Genomic DNA, 16,342 nt, shown 5'->3' with positions numbered 1-16,342 from the left:
CCTGAGATCTTTACCTGAACCGAAATCAAGAGCTGGGCATGTGACTGACTGAGCTACCCAGGTACCCCTTGAACTCCTAATTTTTAAACTATTTATCATAAATAGCTTTCACTAAAAAGATGAAGGGGAAAAAAAAAACCCACTCTAAGGGAATTAAGCTGATCTAATTTCCCCTTCAATTTAACTTAAGTAGCTCAAGAAAGGTAACTGCTGAGTTTCTGTCGGTGAATATACTGTATGTGGCACGATCGTGCCCCTCTGTATTCACCAGGCCAAATTCCCCCAGTTCTCGTGGGCCTCCACAATTATAATCTTGAGTTACAAAACGAGGGAAAGCTTCTGAGCTAACGCCAACTCCCTGTTGCATGTCAAAGGTCAGAGGACAGAAGGTCTGGCCACTCTAGGAGCCTTGACCTCTGTGACATGGGCGACAATTCATGTCCCCCTGCAGGGCAGGGCCATGGACACTCTGACACCCGCCAACTGGGATTCTCAGGCCTGCCAGCAGTGGCTGTGGCCCCCTGAACAAGCATGGGACCCTCTTCAGCTGCTAGGGCACTGTCAGCTGAGACCCAGAGACCACTTAGGAATCCAGTCAGACATCAGGGACACCACAAAGCTGTCATACTGCTGTCAGCCACTGAATTCATTGTATGTGAATAAAGGCGAGGTGGGCACATACAGTTTATGCACTAAATGGCTCCGCAGGTCCTGAGTGACATGTTCGTGCCAGCCTTTCCGAACGCCGGTGCTGGAAGGAGGGGCCGCTGTCGGTATAGTGCTGAGGGTCCCAATGTTTGCAGGGCTCGAGCCATCGTTCATCAAGGGGCTGGGGAAGAACAAGAACACTCGTTCCACCAATGAAGCGACGCAGATGGGCTTCATTTAGAGGAGGTTTTTCAACCACACTGGGCTTCTAAAAACCGAGGACAGCCCAGTGACGTATGCACGACAAAACCGAAGCCGTGTTTATTACCTACAGCTGTTATAATAACAACAACAACAATAATAAAAAGCACCCCCAATATTACCTTTGCGGTCACACATTTAAGAAACTACCACAGTCCTGTGATACCCAGCCCACTTTCACGTGTGCCGTCATTCAGACGGGAGCCGACTGAAACACGGGTCTTACTTTGTGGCCCCGAGGGAAGCTGGAAGAGCTGATTCTGAAATCAAGTTTGGTGGCTGCTGATCCGTTGTTATTCCTCCTGCTGGAATGTTCATTGGGTTATTTCCTTTAAAGACAGAAAGAAATCAACCAACTCCTAAATTACAACATAGACTTCAGAGTTCTGATAACATAAACAAGTCATCGCATAAGTAAGTGATTCTTATGAGTGTCGCTAACAGCCGCTGTGGCAGGACTCTGCAAGGCGGTCCTGTTCTGAAGGTCACCAGTGTGTACCACTGAGCTGCAGACTCCTCACTGCATTCTGTAACCACAACCACAGGCATTTCTGAGGAGGCTGCTGGTATCGTAAATGGACTCTGTGGCTGTGCAAAAACTGACAGAATGATCCACTGGCAAGCTTCACACTCTTGTTCCGGTTTCATTAATATCGTGCCCTCAACAACTATACTGACGTGTCATGCAGATTTGAGTCAACTTTCCTTCTCATCTCAGAAAACAGGATCACAGAAATCCCATGCAAGTGAAAACATCTGTGCAGAGTATTCACTTTTTAATTTTAATTTTTTTAATTAAAAAAATTTTTTAGATTAACATACAATGTATTCTTTGTTTCAGGGGTAGGGTACTCCTCGTAAAGTAAGAAAAAGCTGAGACTAAGAGAGGTTAACAGTCTCGTCCCAAATTATACCCTCAAATAGGACTAAGAGTCCGCTTACAACTCAGGTCTGAGGGCTCTGACCCCGTTGCAAGGCCATTAGAAGTTAGATACACATGAGGGCAGTTTTGTCCAAAAAGCAATAAATGAGATGTTTTTAACTGGTCAATCTTAAGAGTCATTTTTAAGATTAAAATATGTACTTTATCAGGAAAACAACCGAACTAGGACAACAATCTTGACTTCACTGGACTGATATAACTGCTCGGCTCACTTTAAGAGCACTGTGTCAACTTAAAGCAAAGTGTTTAAAAACACAATATGCAGAGATGGCAGAAACAGCGGAGATGCGCTAGCGAATGAGCAAACCCTGGCTACTGACGAGCTGCGGGGATAGCAGGGACGAGGCCGAGGCAGGAGACATCGGCTGAGACTCCGGTCAGGCCGCTCCTACCCGGGCTGCTCACCTCCAGCTGTGGGCTGGCCTGTGACCAAGACCCGCCAGGACCTGGCGGGCCACCTACGAGTTCTCCACCAGATCAGTGATTTCTAAGTGGGACGGTCATAATTCTAGCTTGGGACATTCTGCGTTCTGAGCCTCGTGAAATGCCCCGTATGAACCCGGTGCAGACAGCAGCGGCAGAGTGGTACCATGTTGGTTCCTTTTTTCTCAAACCCATAACATCTCCCTTGCACGGGCACTGTAGCCTTTTCCTGAAAGTTCTTTATTTCAAGTGCTTAAAAAAGATATCATCATCATAATTTATACGTCTGTTAATTTGAATTTAAAGTAACAGCAGTAACAGTATACAGCCTGGGGTCCCAGAAGGGCATGTCATCCCCAACGCTGCACTGGACAGACAAGTTCCCAGGCGCTCCTCCACCTACCCAGGGGGTTGAGAGTCCTCATCTGCTGGTGACTTTGAGGCTGTGCTGGTTGCTGGCCGGGAACCTGAGGCTGCAGCTGCGTCTGGGGCTGGTTCAGGTAGGGGAGTCCGAGAGCAGCGTACGCGCGCTGCATGGAGCTGGGGTCTATGGGATTTGGGTTACTTAAAGACGCGGCGTTCTGCTGGCCTGTGCCAACAGAACCAATCGTGTTCTGAATCCCACTAGCTGGAGACCCCAGGATGGCTATAACAACAAACAGACAAACGAGAAAGGTCAGTGAAAGGAAGAAGCCCATAAACGACTGACAAGCTCCTGAGAAGCAAGTACAATTTCATCAACAGACTATCTGAGTATGTCATGAGGCAACCGAACAAGGCTACTGAGAACGGAACTACGCAGGGAAAAGGGACCTGGGCTAGTCACCTGTTCTGCATAGCAGCGCCTGAGTAGCAAAAACCTGAAGGAAATTCAAGCTTTGATCTTCCAAAGCAACACATCACAAAATCAGAGATCATTAATGAAAATTATGTATGAAATCTAGAGACTCAGAAGTCTGTTTCAGGGAAGGGGCCGACAAGTGACAACACGAAGTGTTTTTATTTTAGGTGGGGTAATTTCCCATCACTGACAGGAACTAAGGGGGCCTCCTTTGGCTGCCACTTTCCCTGAGGTCCTTCACTGCTCACCCGCATGGGGACAGAGGATTAAAGAAGGGGCAGCCGTGATACCCAGGTGATCAGTTTTGTTACTTATTTATAAATCGAGGACATGATCTTTTTAACGACAAAATTCCAATTCCCTGAAACTTCTATGTACAATGGCATTAAGACCAAACCTTTCTTTCCTACGGTTTTCTCCGCAGGAAGGCCCCATGCTAAGCTGTCTGGCTACTAAAAGCTGCTCAAGATATACTGTACTTGAAGGACTGATCTAGCTAAAATTAGTGGATGGAAGGAGGTCTGGCGATTCCGCATGGATTTTCATTTATCCAGGCGTCACCTCAGTACCACTGAGGTTCAGGCACTGGTACTGCGTCGTGCAGCCATCCTCAGCCTCCACTACCCGGCCTACCGATGGCACGCAGGGCACTCCCTGCCAGTACTCCACCACCTGCCGAGGCCAATCCCAAAGACCAAAGGAAAATCTGTAGCAACATAAAGATTCCCAAGGACTTCAAAGTTAACAGAGATGACCACGAATTTGCATCTCTTTAGTCACTTCAACTTCAATCCATCCCTCTGTCCAACCATCCAAATGTCCTCATTTGGTGAGCACTTACATAAGGCAGAAGTTTTATGTCCTATCATTTGTTCTTATTCTTAAGATTTCCCTTCTTTCTGACTTCCCCAAACCGTAGAGCCAGGTATAAACAGTAGCTTATAGAACTGATACTATAACACACGATCTTTGATACATTAAGCACTATCACAAAGCTTTCTTTTCATATTCTGACAATTACATGTAACGGTAATATTCTCACATTCATCCATGCAACTATAACATAAACAACTCACGTGCTTATCAGAGAATTTTAATTAAAGCTAAATGTGTAAAAAAAAATCTTGGTAATTACACATTCCATACTATTAACTTTTCTAATAAGGATATTCAGATCTCAAACTCATTAACGTTCATTAGACACAATTACACACACCAAGCACCTCATTATTATAAATGAAAAGCAATTCCCAAAGTACACTTTATGACAAGTGTGTAGCTCAAATCATGTATGATTTCTTTGAAAGTACTTTCTCTAATAGTTAATACTCCCTCCCCGCCCCAAACTTTCAACATGTGCCCACCCGTACTCCTAAAACTGACAGGCCAGGTTTTCTCTTCTTTTTAAAAAAATTTTTTTACAATTTATTTAAATTTATTTATTTAACAAAGGGGAAGGAGAGAGAGAGCACAGCAGGGGGAGCAATAGAGGGAGAGAGAGAAGTGGGCTCCCTGTTCAGCAGGGAGCCCCGACGACATGCAGCTCGATCCCAGGACCCCGGTCGGGATCATGACCACAGCCAAAGGCAGACGCAAAACCAACTGAGCCACCCAGGCACCCCAGGCCAGATTTTCTAAAAGAACTCTGATGTTAGGGGTGCCTGGGTAGCTCAGTTGTTTGAGCATCAGATTCTTGATCTCAGCTCAGGTCTTGATCTCAGGGTCTTGAGTTCAACCCTTGAGCTGGGCTCCACATTGGACATGGAGCATACTTCAAAACAAAACAAAACACAACATTCTGATGTTAACAAGAAAGTAATAATGGTAGGATGGCTTATTTTTCTATCACCTACTGGTGTAAGAAATAACAAACCCAGAGTATATTTGCGACATACGGTCATGAACTGTGGAGAGGAATTCAAAGAAAGAAGGTACCTAGGTGGCCATCTCAGGACCTGCTGCCACTTTTCATGCCCTTCCTCCGAGACAACGGAGACGGCTGCACGAACAGGTCCCACATCCAGTCACACTGCGAACATTCAAGTCCCCAGTCGTCCGCAGTAAAACGGAGTCGATGTGAAAATCCAATGAAAATGGACAAACTAAATCTCAAAGCTCTGTCTGCACGGTCAGAGACTTACCATGAAGTGGGCAGAGCAGCCACTAACCAGGAACCGCTCAGATTCTACTGAAAAAGCCCTGATGCAACTCAGACCCGCAGACGTCTCTGCAGAACGGCCCCCACGTGCCACGTGCACCAGGACGGCCTTCCTCTCCAGCATCTTCCCTTCCTTTTTTTCAACAAGCAAGCTCTACACCCAGCATGAGGCTCGACCTCACAGACCCGGTTTTAAGAGTCATATGTTCGGGCGCCTGGGTGGCTCAGTGGGTTAAGCCGCTGCCTTCGGCTCAGGTCATGATCTCAGGGTCCTGGGATCGAGTCCTGCATCGGGCTCTCTGCTTGTCAGGGAGCCTGCTTCCCTCCCTCTCTCTGCCTGCCTCTCTGCCTACTTGTGATCTCTCTCTGTCAAATAAATAAATAAAAATCTTAAAAAAAAAAAAAAAAAAGGGTCATATGTTCTACTGACAGAGCCGGCCTGGTGACCCTCCAGCATCTTCCTGTGCGAGGCATAGGGCAGGACAAGAAAGGGGAACACCTAAGCCCCAGGGCCGGACCTTTAGCACAGCCGCCACCGAGCAAGAACACACAGGCAGAACACACAGGCGTGCAACAGTGTCTTCTGCAGAAGCCAAACGACTCAGGAGGAGGACCACCGTGGGACCCAGAAGAGCAAGGCGAAAGCTACTTTGATGAAATACATCACAACTGACTGCTGCGTACTTAAGTTAGGGGCAGACGAGCCTACAGCTCCAACCCTACAGCCATTCAAGTTCCCCTGCAACCTCTGCTCCCCATCCCAGGCACAGGCCGTCAAAGAGGCATCTGAGAGTCTCTGAAGGGCTCTCCGGTGGAACAAGGGCCTGTTCAACACCACTTACTGCGCCCCGGAGCAGGCTGCTGTATGAGCAGAAGCTTTAAGGAGGCAGATATGGACTCATGTCATGAAGGAAGGCACTTCACAACCACAGTGGCTTAAAACCGGAATAAGGAGCCAGACCAGGTAGTGAGGGTCAAGCCGCTGGAGGTATTCAAGCACCGTACCAGAGGACTGCTGACTCCGACACTCCTCACCGTCAAGCTGTGGCGGGGCTCAGCACGCATCTAAGGCGGCTGTGGCAGTGACTGGGTTTGGTCTGGGAAGAGGCTGGTCCGACAGCACCGATTTTGACGATCCTTATGGGATTCTGAGCTGGGGAACCCATGATTTCCCCAGAGTGACTCGAAACTTCTCAAGAGCTTTGGGACAGACACCCAGCCCTTCAAGGCATCCAGGGCTGCGCATCTCAGCTCTTACTGTGCATACCGATCACCTAGGACCTTGTTAAAATGTGGATTCTGATAGAGGAGGTCTGAGATGGGGCTGCACTTTCTCCATTTTTGCCTGTGCAGCCTGGTCTGAGGGCTATACTTTGAGGAGCAAGAACCCCACTGATGAGGCAACAGGAATTCACGTAGGGAATTTGGTCTTGTGTCCACACACCCCTGTGCACTGGAATTTACTGGAAGTCAGATGCCAGAACTGACATTAGGTATATACCTTGAAAACTCCTAACTATTCAATAAAATCCAACTATCTCTGTAAGGGAGGGGCAGCTCAAGATCAGTGACAACCCAGTCTCAAGAAAACAACTCAGAGAAAAATCAAACAAAATCTCAACATAGGCCAGGAAGGTAACCAACGGTGTGGCTTCGATGATGCGGGCAGGTCCTGTCAGCAGAGACAACCATGGAGCAAGTGAGGCAGTGCAGTGGGAGAGCATCTGCAGGGAGCCTGCCGGCAGAGTAGAGCCTTCACAGGCACGGCGAGTCTCCCGGCAGCCCCCAAGGGCCCCAACCTCTGGCCACAAATACTCCCTCTCTCCTCGGATTCCCCTCTCCTGCACAGGAACTTCTGAGTCCGTGCTGGTCGTGCGCACACTGTCTGCGCTGTCTGGAGTGTCTTCCCATCGTTACCGTAATGGAAGTGGGCTCCATCAAGCCCACCTCCAGGGAACGCGGGTCCTCCCCTCCTTCCTGAGGCACGACTGTCACATCACCACACTGTATGTATTCTGACTCTGGCCCCTGACTTGAAGCTGTCGGGAGGGCTGGACCCACACTTCCTCCCTGCTGCCTAACCTCCCAGTGCGCGCACACCACCAGCACAGTCAGCTTCAGGTGAGGAGGAAGCACGCTGCTAGAACTTTCTCACTCACCACATCAACCTCTGCCCTCCCAAAACCACAGTGCTAGAGAGAGCCAGAAGAGTACACTCAGGCCCGAAACCCCGTTTGAGGGGCATTTAACCATTACTAACGTAAGCGCTTTCATTTCTTTTACAAAAAAGTTACCAGAACCTCGTATAAAGTTAATCGAAGTATTCCTAGTGACTACATTATAAAATCAGTCTGGTGACACCTTACATTATGACTGGTGGAAACACTGTGGCTTACCACTTCAGAGCACGCACCAGCTCCACTTTCACAACATGCAGCAGTTACAAGGATGTTGAACACACACACACACACACACACACACACACACAAAGCAAACCCACATGTATTTCTTCTTTTTAAAAACAAAAACCACATAACTGTTCCTTAAAAAGAGAAATCACAAAAGTTTAACATTGTCATGGCAACACTTAAAAACAAAAGGTCCCAGAAAAGCCACACCCCCAAACGAGAGGTTCAGAATGAAATCCTAATGTATTATTCATGGAATGAATATTTTGGCACTGAAAAAGCCTGTTACTGAAACGTGTCCTAAAACACAAGAAAATGTAACCACCACAATATACTAGTTTAAAAAAACAGTTTTACACTGTGAAGAAAAACAGGCTTTATCAGCAGAACTACTATCCCAAATACACGGTTCTGAGAGACCTACATTCCTAGAACTTCACTTCATGTAAGAGAGGGCCTGGAAAACTGAGTATTAATTCCAATTGTGGTTCAAGAAAAATTTAACTGATCTGGGGAAGTGCCTTTTTAAAGGAGACTTAGTGTGAGTCCTGCATGGAGGGAAGATGACGGCCCCCAAGCGGCCACCCACTCAGGAGGGATGCCCCCAGCGTCACTGGAGCGGCACCCGTGGCACCCTGAGGAACAGCGTGCTTCCCGCTGTGTCCTGGGCCCCAAGGAAACAACCAGAGAGACAGCCGCACAGGCTCTCCAGGCAGCTGCGGGGTCTTCACGCAGATGGTCAAGAAGGATGAGAGCGATGAACACGCAACCACAAACGAGATGGAACAGACAAGATGGAGGAAGATGAGCAAGACTGTGTGGGGCTGGAGGCCACGGGGAGCAGTCCAGCCCAAGGGGCGACAGGACACTGGAGGGCATGTCCCAGCTGTCCAAACTGAGGGACACACCCAAAGACCACAATTTAACCTCTGAAGTGACAGGAAAGGACCGAAAACTGGAAGAGATGCTCATGCCTTCGCTACTCTGATGCCCGCAGAGGGCAGGGACCCACCCCCCCCCCGCCCAGGGAGCCAAGTTCAGGCCTCCCAAGCAGGGGCCTCAGCTCTGCCGACCAGCTAAGGGCTACACGATGGCTCGAAAGACAACGGAATGATGGGAATGGTCAGGATGCGGCCAGTCCTGGGGTAGAGACTCTCAATCTGTGCCGAATAAATTGTTAGTCACGAAAACAGGTCTGGGAACTGCCTCTGCACGGAGGGCAAACCTCCCAAGTGTCTACATGTGGCATTTCATGCTGACCCTGCCTGCCTGACTCTTCCACTGCGCAGCCCTCTCCAAACTTACTTTAGGATAAGGCATTTCAATTACGAAGTAAGTGTCCCCTCTCTTTCCCCCTCCCCTCAGAAGTCACTGCCATTATAGTGACGTGACATTCAAACCCTCAGATACTGAGTGTCTGTCCAGACATAGGAAGCCTCGTCACGTCCGCTCTGCGGTCACAGCGACCCTCCTCCTTTGTTCTGCTCCACTGCTGCCAACTGTGGTGTGTGTGTATGCAGGGGGTGGGGACGAGATCCCCAAGTGGCCCTGTGCACACTGAGAATCCGTCTCCTGCTAAGCTCCGCTTCCCCCGGTGTCGCGGGGCAGCTCCACCTCTGTGTGTCCGCTCGCCGCTAGACTTTGTGCTCGTCACTTCTGCCCTGCTGCCTACCTCCTCTCCCGCACTCTCTTTCCAAGTAGCTGTTCTCACCTCCGAGCTTCTCTACCCCCAATGCTCACTTACTTTGTTGGTTTCGCTTGTCACTGGCATTTTTCAAAGGGAGGCAAACAGGACAGTCATGTCGTGTGCAGTTCTTCCAATGAGAGATGATTTGTCGTGAAGATGCACAATGGGCAACTATGACCAGAAAAACAACGAGATGTTATTTTTCTATCCAGATCGTCACACTTTCAATTACACCTAAATTATAATGCCAGATTCCATAAGAAAATGGTAACACGTGTAACCATAACACAGTACAGGCAGTCCTCAACTTACAAACAGGGTATTTTCCAAAACGTTTGTAAGTCGACTGGTGAGAATTCTAAACACAAATTTCCCACAGAGGCAATGTCATGGATGATGGTGATTAAGGTTCGGCCCACAAAACAAAAACAAAACAGAACGAAAACTATCTGACTTGAAATACTGAACAATTGGAATGAGAGTTAGGACAAATTATGTCGTGTCACTACGGAAAATAAAAATTCTACATTATGTTCAAGGATGAAACCAGCTCAACACTAAAGTTCAAGAAATACATACAGAGAAGCAAATGAGAAGTCTGGGGAGATTCTAAAGGGGACGCCGGGCACTTTTCTTAAGTACGTGAGAGGGTGACTGAGCCTAGCGGTTACTCTGAGTCTTCATTCTCACTCCGCACCGAGGCGCTGTGACTCCTTTCTAAAGGTCTAGCGTGACCCTCTTCTGCTTTTCCATCAGGATCACGGTTATGCTGGGGACTCACAAAGGTCACAAAAGGAGAGAGAGGGAGGTCAGGGAGAGAGTCTCCCGAAGGTCCAGGAGCACAAGTAAGAAGAGAGAGGAGGAGGACGAAGATGAAAGGAAGTACAGCTGTTAGTAAGAAACGCTCTCTTCGGCAGACTTGAGGTGTCCGCGAGAAAAGACGGGAGAAAGGGAGCACAAGACATGCCTGATTCACCCCCTTCTCAAGGAGAAGGAAGGAGGTGGCAGGGATGATACGGTGAACACGGCTCCCCGTGCCACGGATCGTGGCCTAGGACAACGTCGCTGGTATCCTGATCGGCCTCAAGAGGAAAGGGCAGAGGAGAAAGGCAGGGGCCCGGCAGTCGAACACAGGAAACAGCTGCAAGACAGATGCGCTAGGTTTGGGGAGGGGCGAGCGCACGTGCCTGGGCCATCCTCCCCGAAAGAAAACCAGGCTCTAGACATTTATGGTAAGACAATGCTCAACAAGTGACAAATGTCTTCTGTGACAGAGGAAGGAGGAAGAGAACAAAGGCAGGGCCCGGCCTCATCCAGCAGAAGCTCACAGAATATTAGGAAACCAAACCACCGTTTTCCTGAGCAGGCGAGCAAGCCAGTGGCCTGTGCCTGGCTGGTGTGTGCAGACGGAGGCTGCAGGAACCTTACTAACAGGAGAGCGCCCGAAGAATACTGAAGACACATTTCATCCTAAGCTACGCCACCAGGATTTCAGAAAACGGCACTTACCTTGACAGGCTTTCCCAGCCTGACAATGTGTCATGTGATTCAAAACATTTTTCATGGTTCGACAGTGTGGGAGAGAGCAGGCCCGGACCTCTCCATTCGCTTGCTCTCGTCTCTGACACTTGTGGGCGTGAAGCAGGAGAACCAGCTGCTGCTGTATGAGCTTGCGCTTCTCAGGGTCCGCGGTGGGGCCCGCCGCAATCGCCTGTGTGGGGACAATTCCCACTGAAGTCTGCATCTGAGACTAAAATAAAACAAATTAAAACATTTTAATAAGCTTTCAAAGGTCTAATGCACATTCATTATTTCTCAAGCTAACATTAGAGCTGATGGGTAATACTGGCCACAGAGAGAAGGCAGCTGGTATGGTTCTCTTTAATTCACCAGCAATTTTAAGGAAGATCCAGAAGCACAGAAATAAACCAACTCAGAAACTGATTAAAATTCACTTGTGCGTGAGGATCTCGGCGCAAGAAAATGACGCTTATTCTTGAACTATCATAAACAAACCCAGCTTCGTCTATGATATACACAAGTGCAGGAGGGGCTGTGGGCTGTCTGAGCTTGAACCAAACAGAACTCTTGTTTCCGTGAGGCACACACCACCACACGCTGGCAATTTCCTACAGAGTTCAACCTGATGAGAAAGACTGTGGAGGCCTGGCCGGTCACAAGCCACTGCAAACCCCCAGCGCATCAGAAGAACCGCAGCCCCGCACAGAGTGGGTCTCACTACCTTGTGGCCAGGACACTGCTTGCTTCGCTCCTGACCTCTCCTCAGAGGATAACAGGACACACAGCCTTAAAGACCCTTCTGCACAGTTGCTCATGCTCAGCAAATGCTTTGCTTTCTATTAAAATGTCAACTCGGATATCTGACCAGTTTTTCAAAAAAGTACTTGATGATCTGCTAAGGTTCAGAAAAAGTGTTTAATTGCTTTCATCCTTTTAAACTAACAAGCAAGGCCGACTGCACCTCCCGACCGCAGAGAACGGGAAAGGGACCTGTGGAGTCGTCTTATTCTGTACAGACGGCCGACATCCTTCAGAAAACTCACCGAAGAAACTCAGGGAGTGAGGGGACTGCGATGTTGCTACTGGGCAACAAGACAGTCCGCGGCGCCGGGCTCTCTAACCTCCTCTCCGCCCCGACCCCACAGCTCCGGGCTCCCAGCACCCCCGCCTCCCCCGGAGTCTGTCACCTCTCAGACTTTTCATGTGAAGCCGCAAAGCCATCTCCCCGCCATTAGGACACACAAACCACACAAACATTTCTTAATGAACGCAAACTCATTTTTAAAACGTTAAAAGAGTTTTGTTTTGTTTTTTTCTTTATGAGAACTCAGAAAGTAAGTACATAGAAAAGCCGCAAGGACCACAACTCCTGGAAGCTTAACTGGGGTTCGGCGCAAAAGCGAAGTCCTAGCTGCGAGGCAGAGCACGCCGGCCAGAGAAGCACCAAATCCTAGCGTGAGAGAACTCTCCTTCCTCACGCTAATTTTTCCCCAGTGTAAAAACACCATATGCACACTGCAGAAAATCTGAAAAGCAACAGAACTATGAAGGAAATGATTAACACTTGAAATCCCAACATCCGGAAGTCCACTCTAAAGTGCAGACAGGTTTTTCTTCTTGCAGTCTTTTCTTCTGCGTCCATGCCTAGGTACGAACCATAACCAATAGTCTTCTCTCTCTCGCTCACTCACAGACACACACGACTTGGTATTTACTCCAGGCTCTGTCCCGTATCATTAAGTTGTTTCATACCATATGACAGCGGGATCTGTAATGAGCATATGGCTATTCATTCATTTACCCAATCTCCCACTGCTGAACATGGAACTCTACTCCCTGCCCCCTTTCCTTGCAACTTAAAATACAGCTTTCACAAGCAGCCTGACTACGCCTCCAGCAGCATTCACCCCAACATTCAAAGTGTCCTTCTCAATTGGGCAATTCCCACAGAAAGTCCAATCAGAAATCAATAGGAATGGAGAAATGGAGGAGGACCCTTGCTCAGGCTTCTCTCTGTTGCATTTGCAAAAATATCAAATATACAGAAAAGCAGATAAGAAAGCTTACCATTATCACACCTAACAAAGTGACCAGTAATTTCTTAATATTCATTAATACTTAGTCCATATGTGGGGCACCTGGGTGGCTCAGTGGGTTAAGGCCTCTGCCTTCAGCTCAGGTCATGATCCCAGGGTCCTGGGATCGAGCCCCGAATTGGGCTCTCTGCTCAGCGGGAGCCTACTTCCCCCTCTCTCTCTACCTGCCTCTCTGCCTACTTGTGATCTCTGTCTGTCAAATAAATGATAAATAAAATCTTTAGAAGAAAAAAAAAAAAAACAACTTAGTCCATATGCAACTTCTCTAGTTGTCCAAAAAGTGTCTTTTAGAGTTGGTTTGCAGAAACAGGACCCAATTAAGGCCCACAGCCCACATTTGATGGTTGTTTTTAAGGTTCATCTATTGCTTCCCTCCCCCTTTCTCATGATGCTGACGTGTTGAAGAGCCCATGCCAGTTGTCCTAGTTCCTAAAATACAGAAATGCTACATACAAAAATATAAATCGTATTAAAGTCGGGTGAAACGCCTAAACTTACAATTGAATTATAAATAGACTGGCTTTAGGTTACTAAAAATTAACACATTGATTCTCATTTGGGATGTTCTTAATAGCGTTTCTTCAGCTACACTTACCATATTTTGAAAGCTCAACATGTCAAAAGAGCACAGCCGGGAAATCTAAGGCACACGTTCATCAGCAGATGCTCAATGAGCTCTACACATTATAGACACGTGTCTCAGGCAAAACGGAACAGAAGACACACCTCAGGTGCCTGCGTCTAGCCCAATGACTCTGGAGACTTGTACGGGGCCAGTCCACTTAGCAAGGTGCTGACAAATACGAGTCAAGTGCCTCCACTCTCAGACTGATTATCTGAGGAGACGGGGGAGCTGCAAGGACTGCGAGTGTCCCGAACGCCACCAGAAACAGCCTTCAGATGCCACCAAAGTCCCTGCTCATGCTCGCTGCCCGGGTGGGCTGAGAATGGGGGGGGAAATGCTCAGACAAGAACCTTCCTTTAAACAAAACAATCCCTGCTATTTTTTAAATCTGCCTAGAAGAAATGTATACATTTTATTCAACAGCCAAGAAAATTCCAAAAAATAGTAAAAATAATGGGGGAACCTATTTTGTCAGATACCAAAACTATAAAGCTATAGATTTCTTTATTTGTAAGTCTGGAGAAAGACACATGTGTATATGAAATTAGTGTATCATAAGATGGTATCTCAAATTGGAGGGTGTTGGTAGTGGCAATATGTGACTCCTATGTCACCTTAAATATAAATTCCAGATGAATTAAAGTGAACAAACATAGATTAAAGTTGATTAAAGTACTAAAAAAATAAAAACTATTTTTAGAATGAAGGTAAGAAAACCTAACATAATGAATAAAATTTAAAAAGCAAAAAACCCGAAGAAAAAATGGTTGTTTTTGAGAAGCAAAACAGTCAAACGAGAGGGCCAAAAAAAAATTTTTTTTAGATTTATTTATTTGACAGAGAGAGAGAGAGACAGACAGACAGACAGACAGCAAGGGAGAGAACACAAGCAGAGGGAGTGGAAAAGGGAGAAGCAGGCTCCCCGCTGAGCAGGTGGCCTGATGTGGGGCTCCATCCCAGGACCCCTGGGTCATGACCTGAGCCGAAGGCAGATACTTAATGACTAAGCCACCTGGGCGCCCCGACAGGACCATTTTTAAAAAGGATTTTATTTATCTCAGAGAGAGCAAGCGCGTGCGCGGGGACTGCAAGCAGGAGTGGGGGAGGGGCGGAGAGAAAAGCGGGCTCCCTGCTGGGCTAGGGCTCCAACCCAGGACCCTGAGAGGATCATCGATGGAAGCTGAAGGCAGACGCTTAACTAACTGAGCCACCCAGGTGCCCTGATAGGACCATTTTTTAAGGTCCTGAAATGTCTGTTTTCCAGGAAGACTATGGCATTTATTATCATATAAAGAGCTCTTAAGAGGAAAAAAACAACGACAGAAAACAAAAAGCACCACTACGCCACTGCAACGTGTGTGGGGGAAACATGGAGACATCTCGGCAAAAGCAATACAAGGATATGACAAACACGTTCCACGGCTCGAGAGGGGGGAAGGGTCTTCCTGACCACCAGTGGCGAAGAGGGAAGGAACAGACACTCCCCCTTAGAAGCATGAACCTGGACCCCTCGCTCACGCTGTACCCAAACAGTAACTCAGAACAAACCCAGGACCCACCGGGGGCACTGAAACTGTGGCGATCTCAGAAAATTCACAGAGTAAATGCGCATGACCCTGGACCAAGCAATGAGTTCTTCGGTAAGTCACCAAAAGCACAAACAGCAGCCACAACAAAGAGAAGCTGGACCTCATTAAAATTACAAACTGTTTCCTTCAAAGGACACCACTGAGAAAGGGAGAGACAACCTAAAGAATGGGGAGTATATTTGCAAATCATATATGTGACAGGCACTTGCATCTAAAACATACAAAGAACTCTTACAACTCAACAGTAAAAAGACAAATAACTTAATTAAAAAATGGGCAAACTATCTGAGTATTTCCCCAAAGAAGACACATAAACAGTCAATAAATACAAGAAAAGCTGCTCAGCCCCAGGAGCCATCAGGGAAACACAACTCAGAACTACAACGAGACACTGCTTCGCACCCCCAGGACGGCCACGGGTGAAGAGCACGGGCCCAGCACGTGCTGACGAGCATGTGCAAAGCCAATGTTAAATGGAGCAGCCACTTCGGAAAAGAGTCTGTCGGCTCCTCGAAAGGTTAAACCTAGAGTCACCATAAGACCCAGCAATTCCCCACCTAAGTATCTACTCGAAAGAAGTGAAAACTGCTCACTCGAATGTCTGCAGCAGCATTAACATAAGAGCCAAAAAGCGGAAACAACTCAGATGCCCACTGAGGGGGGAATGGAGAACAGACCGTGATATATCCACACAGGATACTATTCAAGCACGAAAAGGAAACACTGACATGTGCTGCGTGAGGAACTCTGAAAACATCACCCTCAGTTAAAACAGGTATCACAAAAGAGCACACACTATATAATTCTACTTCTCTAACTGTCCAGAATAAGTCATTTCACAGGGGTAGAAAATACATTAGTTGCTTCTGGCTGGGAGTTCAAGGAAAATCAGGAGTAACTACAAATGGTACGGGGTTTCTTTTCAGGGTAATACAACTGTTCTAAAAGTGACTGTGGTGACAGGCGCCTGAGTGGCTCAGCTGGTTAAGAGACTGACTCCTGGTTTTTGCTCAGGTCACGATCTCAGGGCCCTGGGATCAAGCCCTCGGACTCTGTGCTCAGCGAGGAGTCAGCTTGAGGATTCTCTCTCCCTCTCTCTCTCCCACTCAACTCTCTTTCTCTAAAATAAATAAACAGGGGCG

At 47.6% G+C, this 16,342-nt stretch overlaps 1 protein-coding gene across 1 annotated transcript in view; it reads right to left on the bottom strand.

Annotated features, from left to right (window-relative positions):
* Positions 1–16,342, bottom strand: part of LOC111156131 (CREB binding protein) — a 123,825-nt gene that overhangs the window by 39,439 nt on the left and 68,044 nt on the right. Inside the window, 5 exon segments of the mRNA XM_022516775.1 lie at positions 683–829; positions 1,136–1,238; positions 2,679–2,921; positions 9,427–9,540; positions 10,879–11,119. Coding sequence (XP_022372483.1) covers positions 683–829; positions 1,136–1,238; positions 2,679–2,921; positions 9,427–9,540; positions 10,879–11,119 — 848 coding nt within the window.

This window comes from Enhydra lutris, unplaced genomic scaffold (assembly GCF_002288905.1).
Source record: "Enhydra lutris kenyoni isolate GAN:26980312 unplaced genomic scaffold, ASM228890v2 scaffoldscaffold45, whole genome shotgun sequence".
In the NCBI taxonomy this organism is placed as follows: domain Eukaryota; kingdom Metazoa; phylum Chordata; class Mammalia; order Carnivora; family Mustelidae; genus Enhydra; species Enhydra lutris.
Note: the sequence above shows the minus strand (reverse complement) of the source record. Positions and strands in the feature narration are given on the sequence as shown.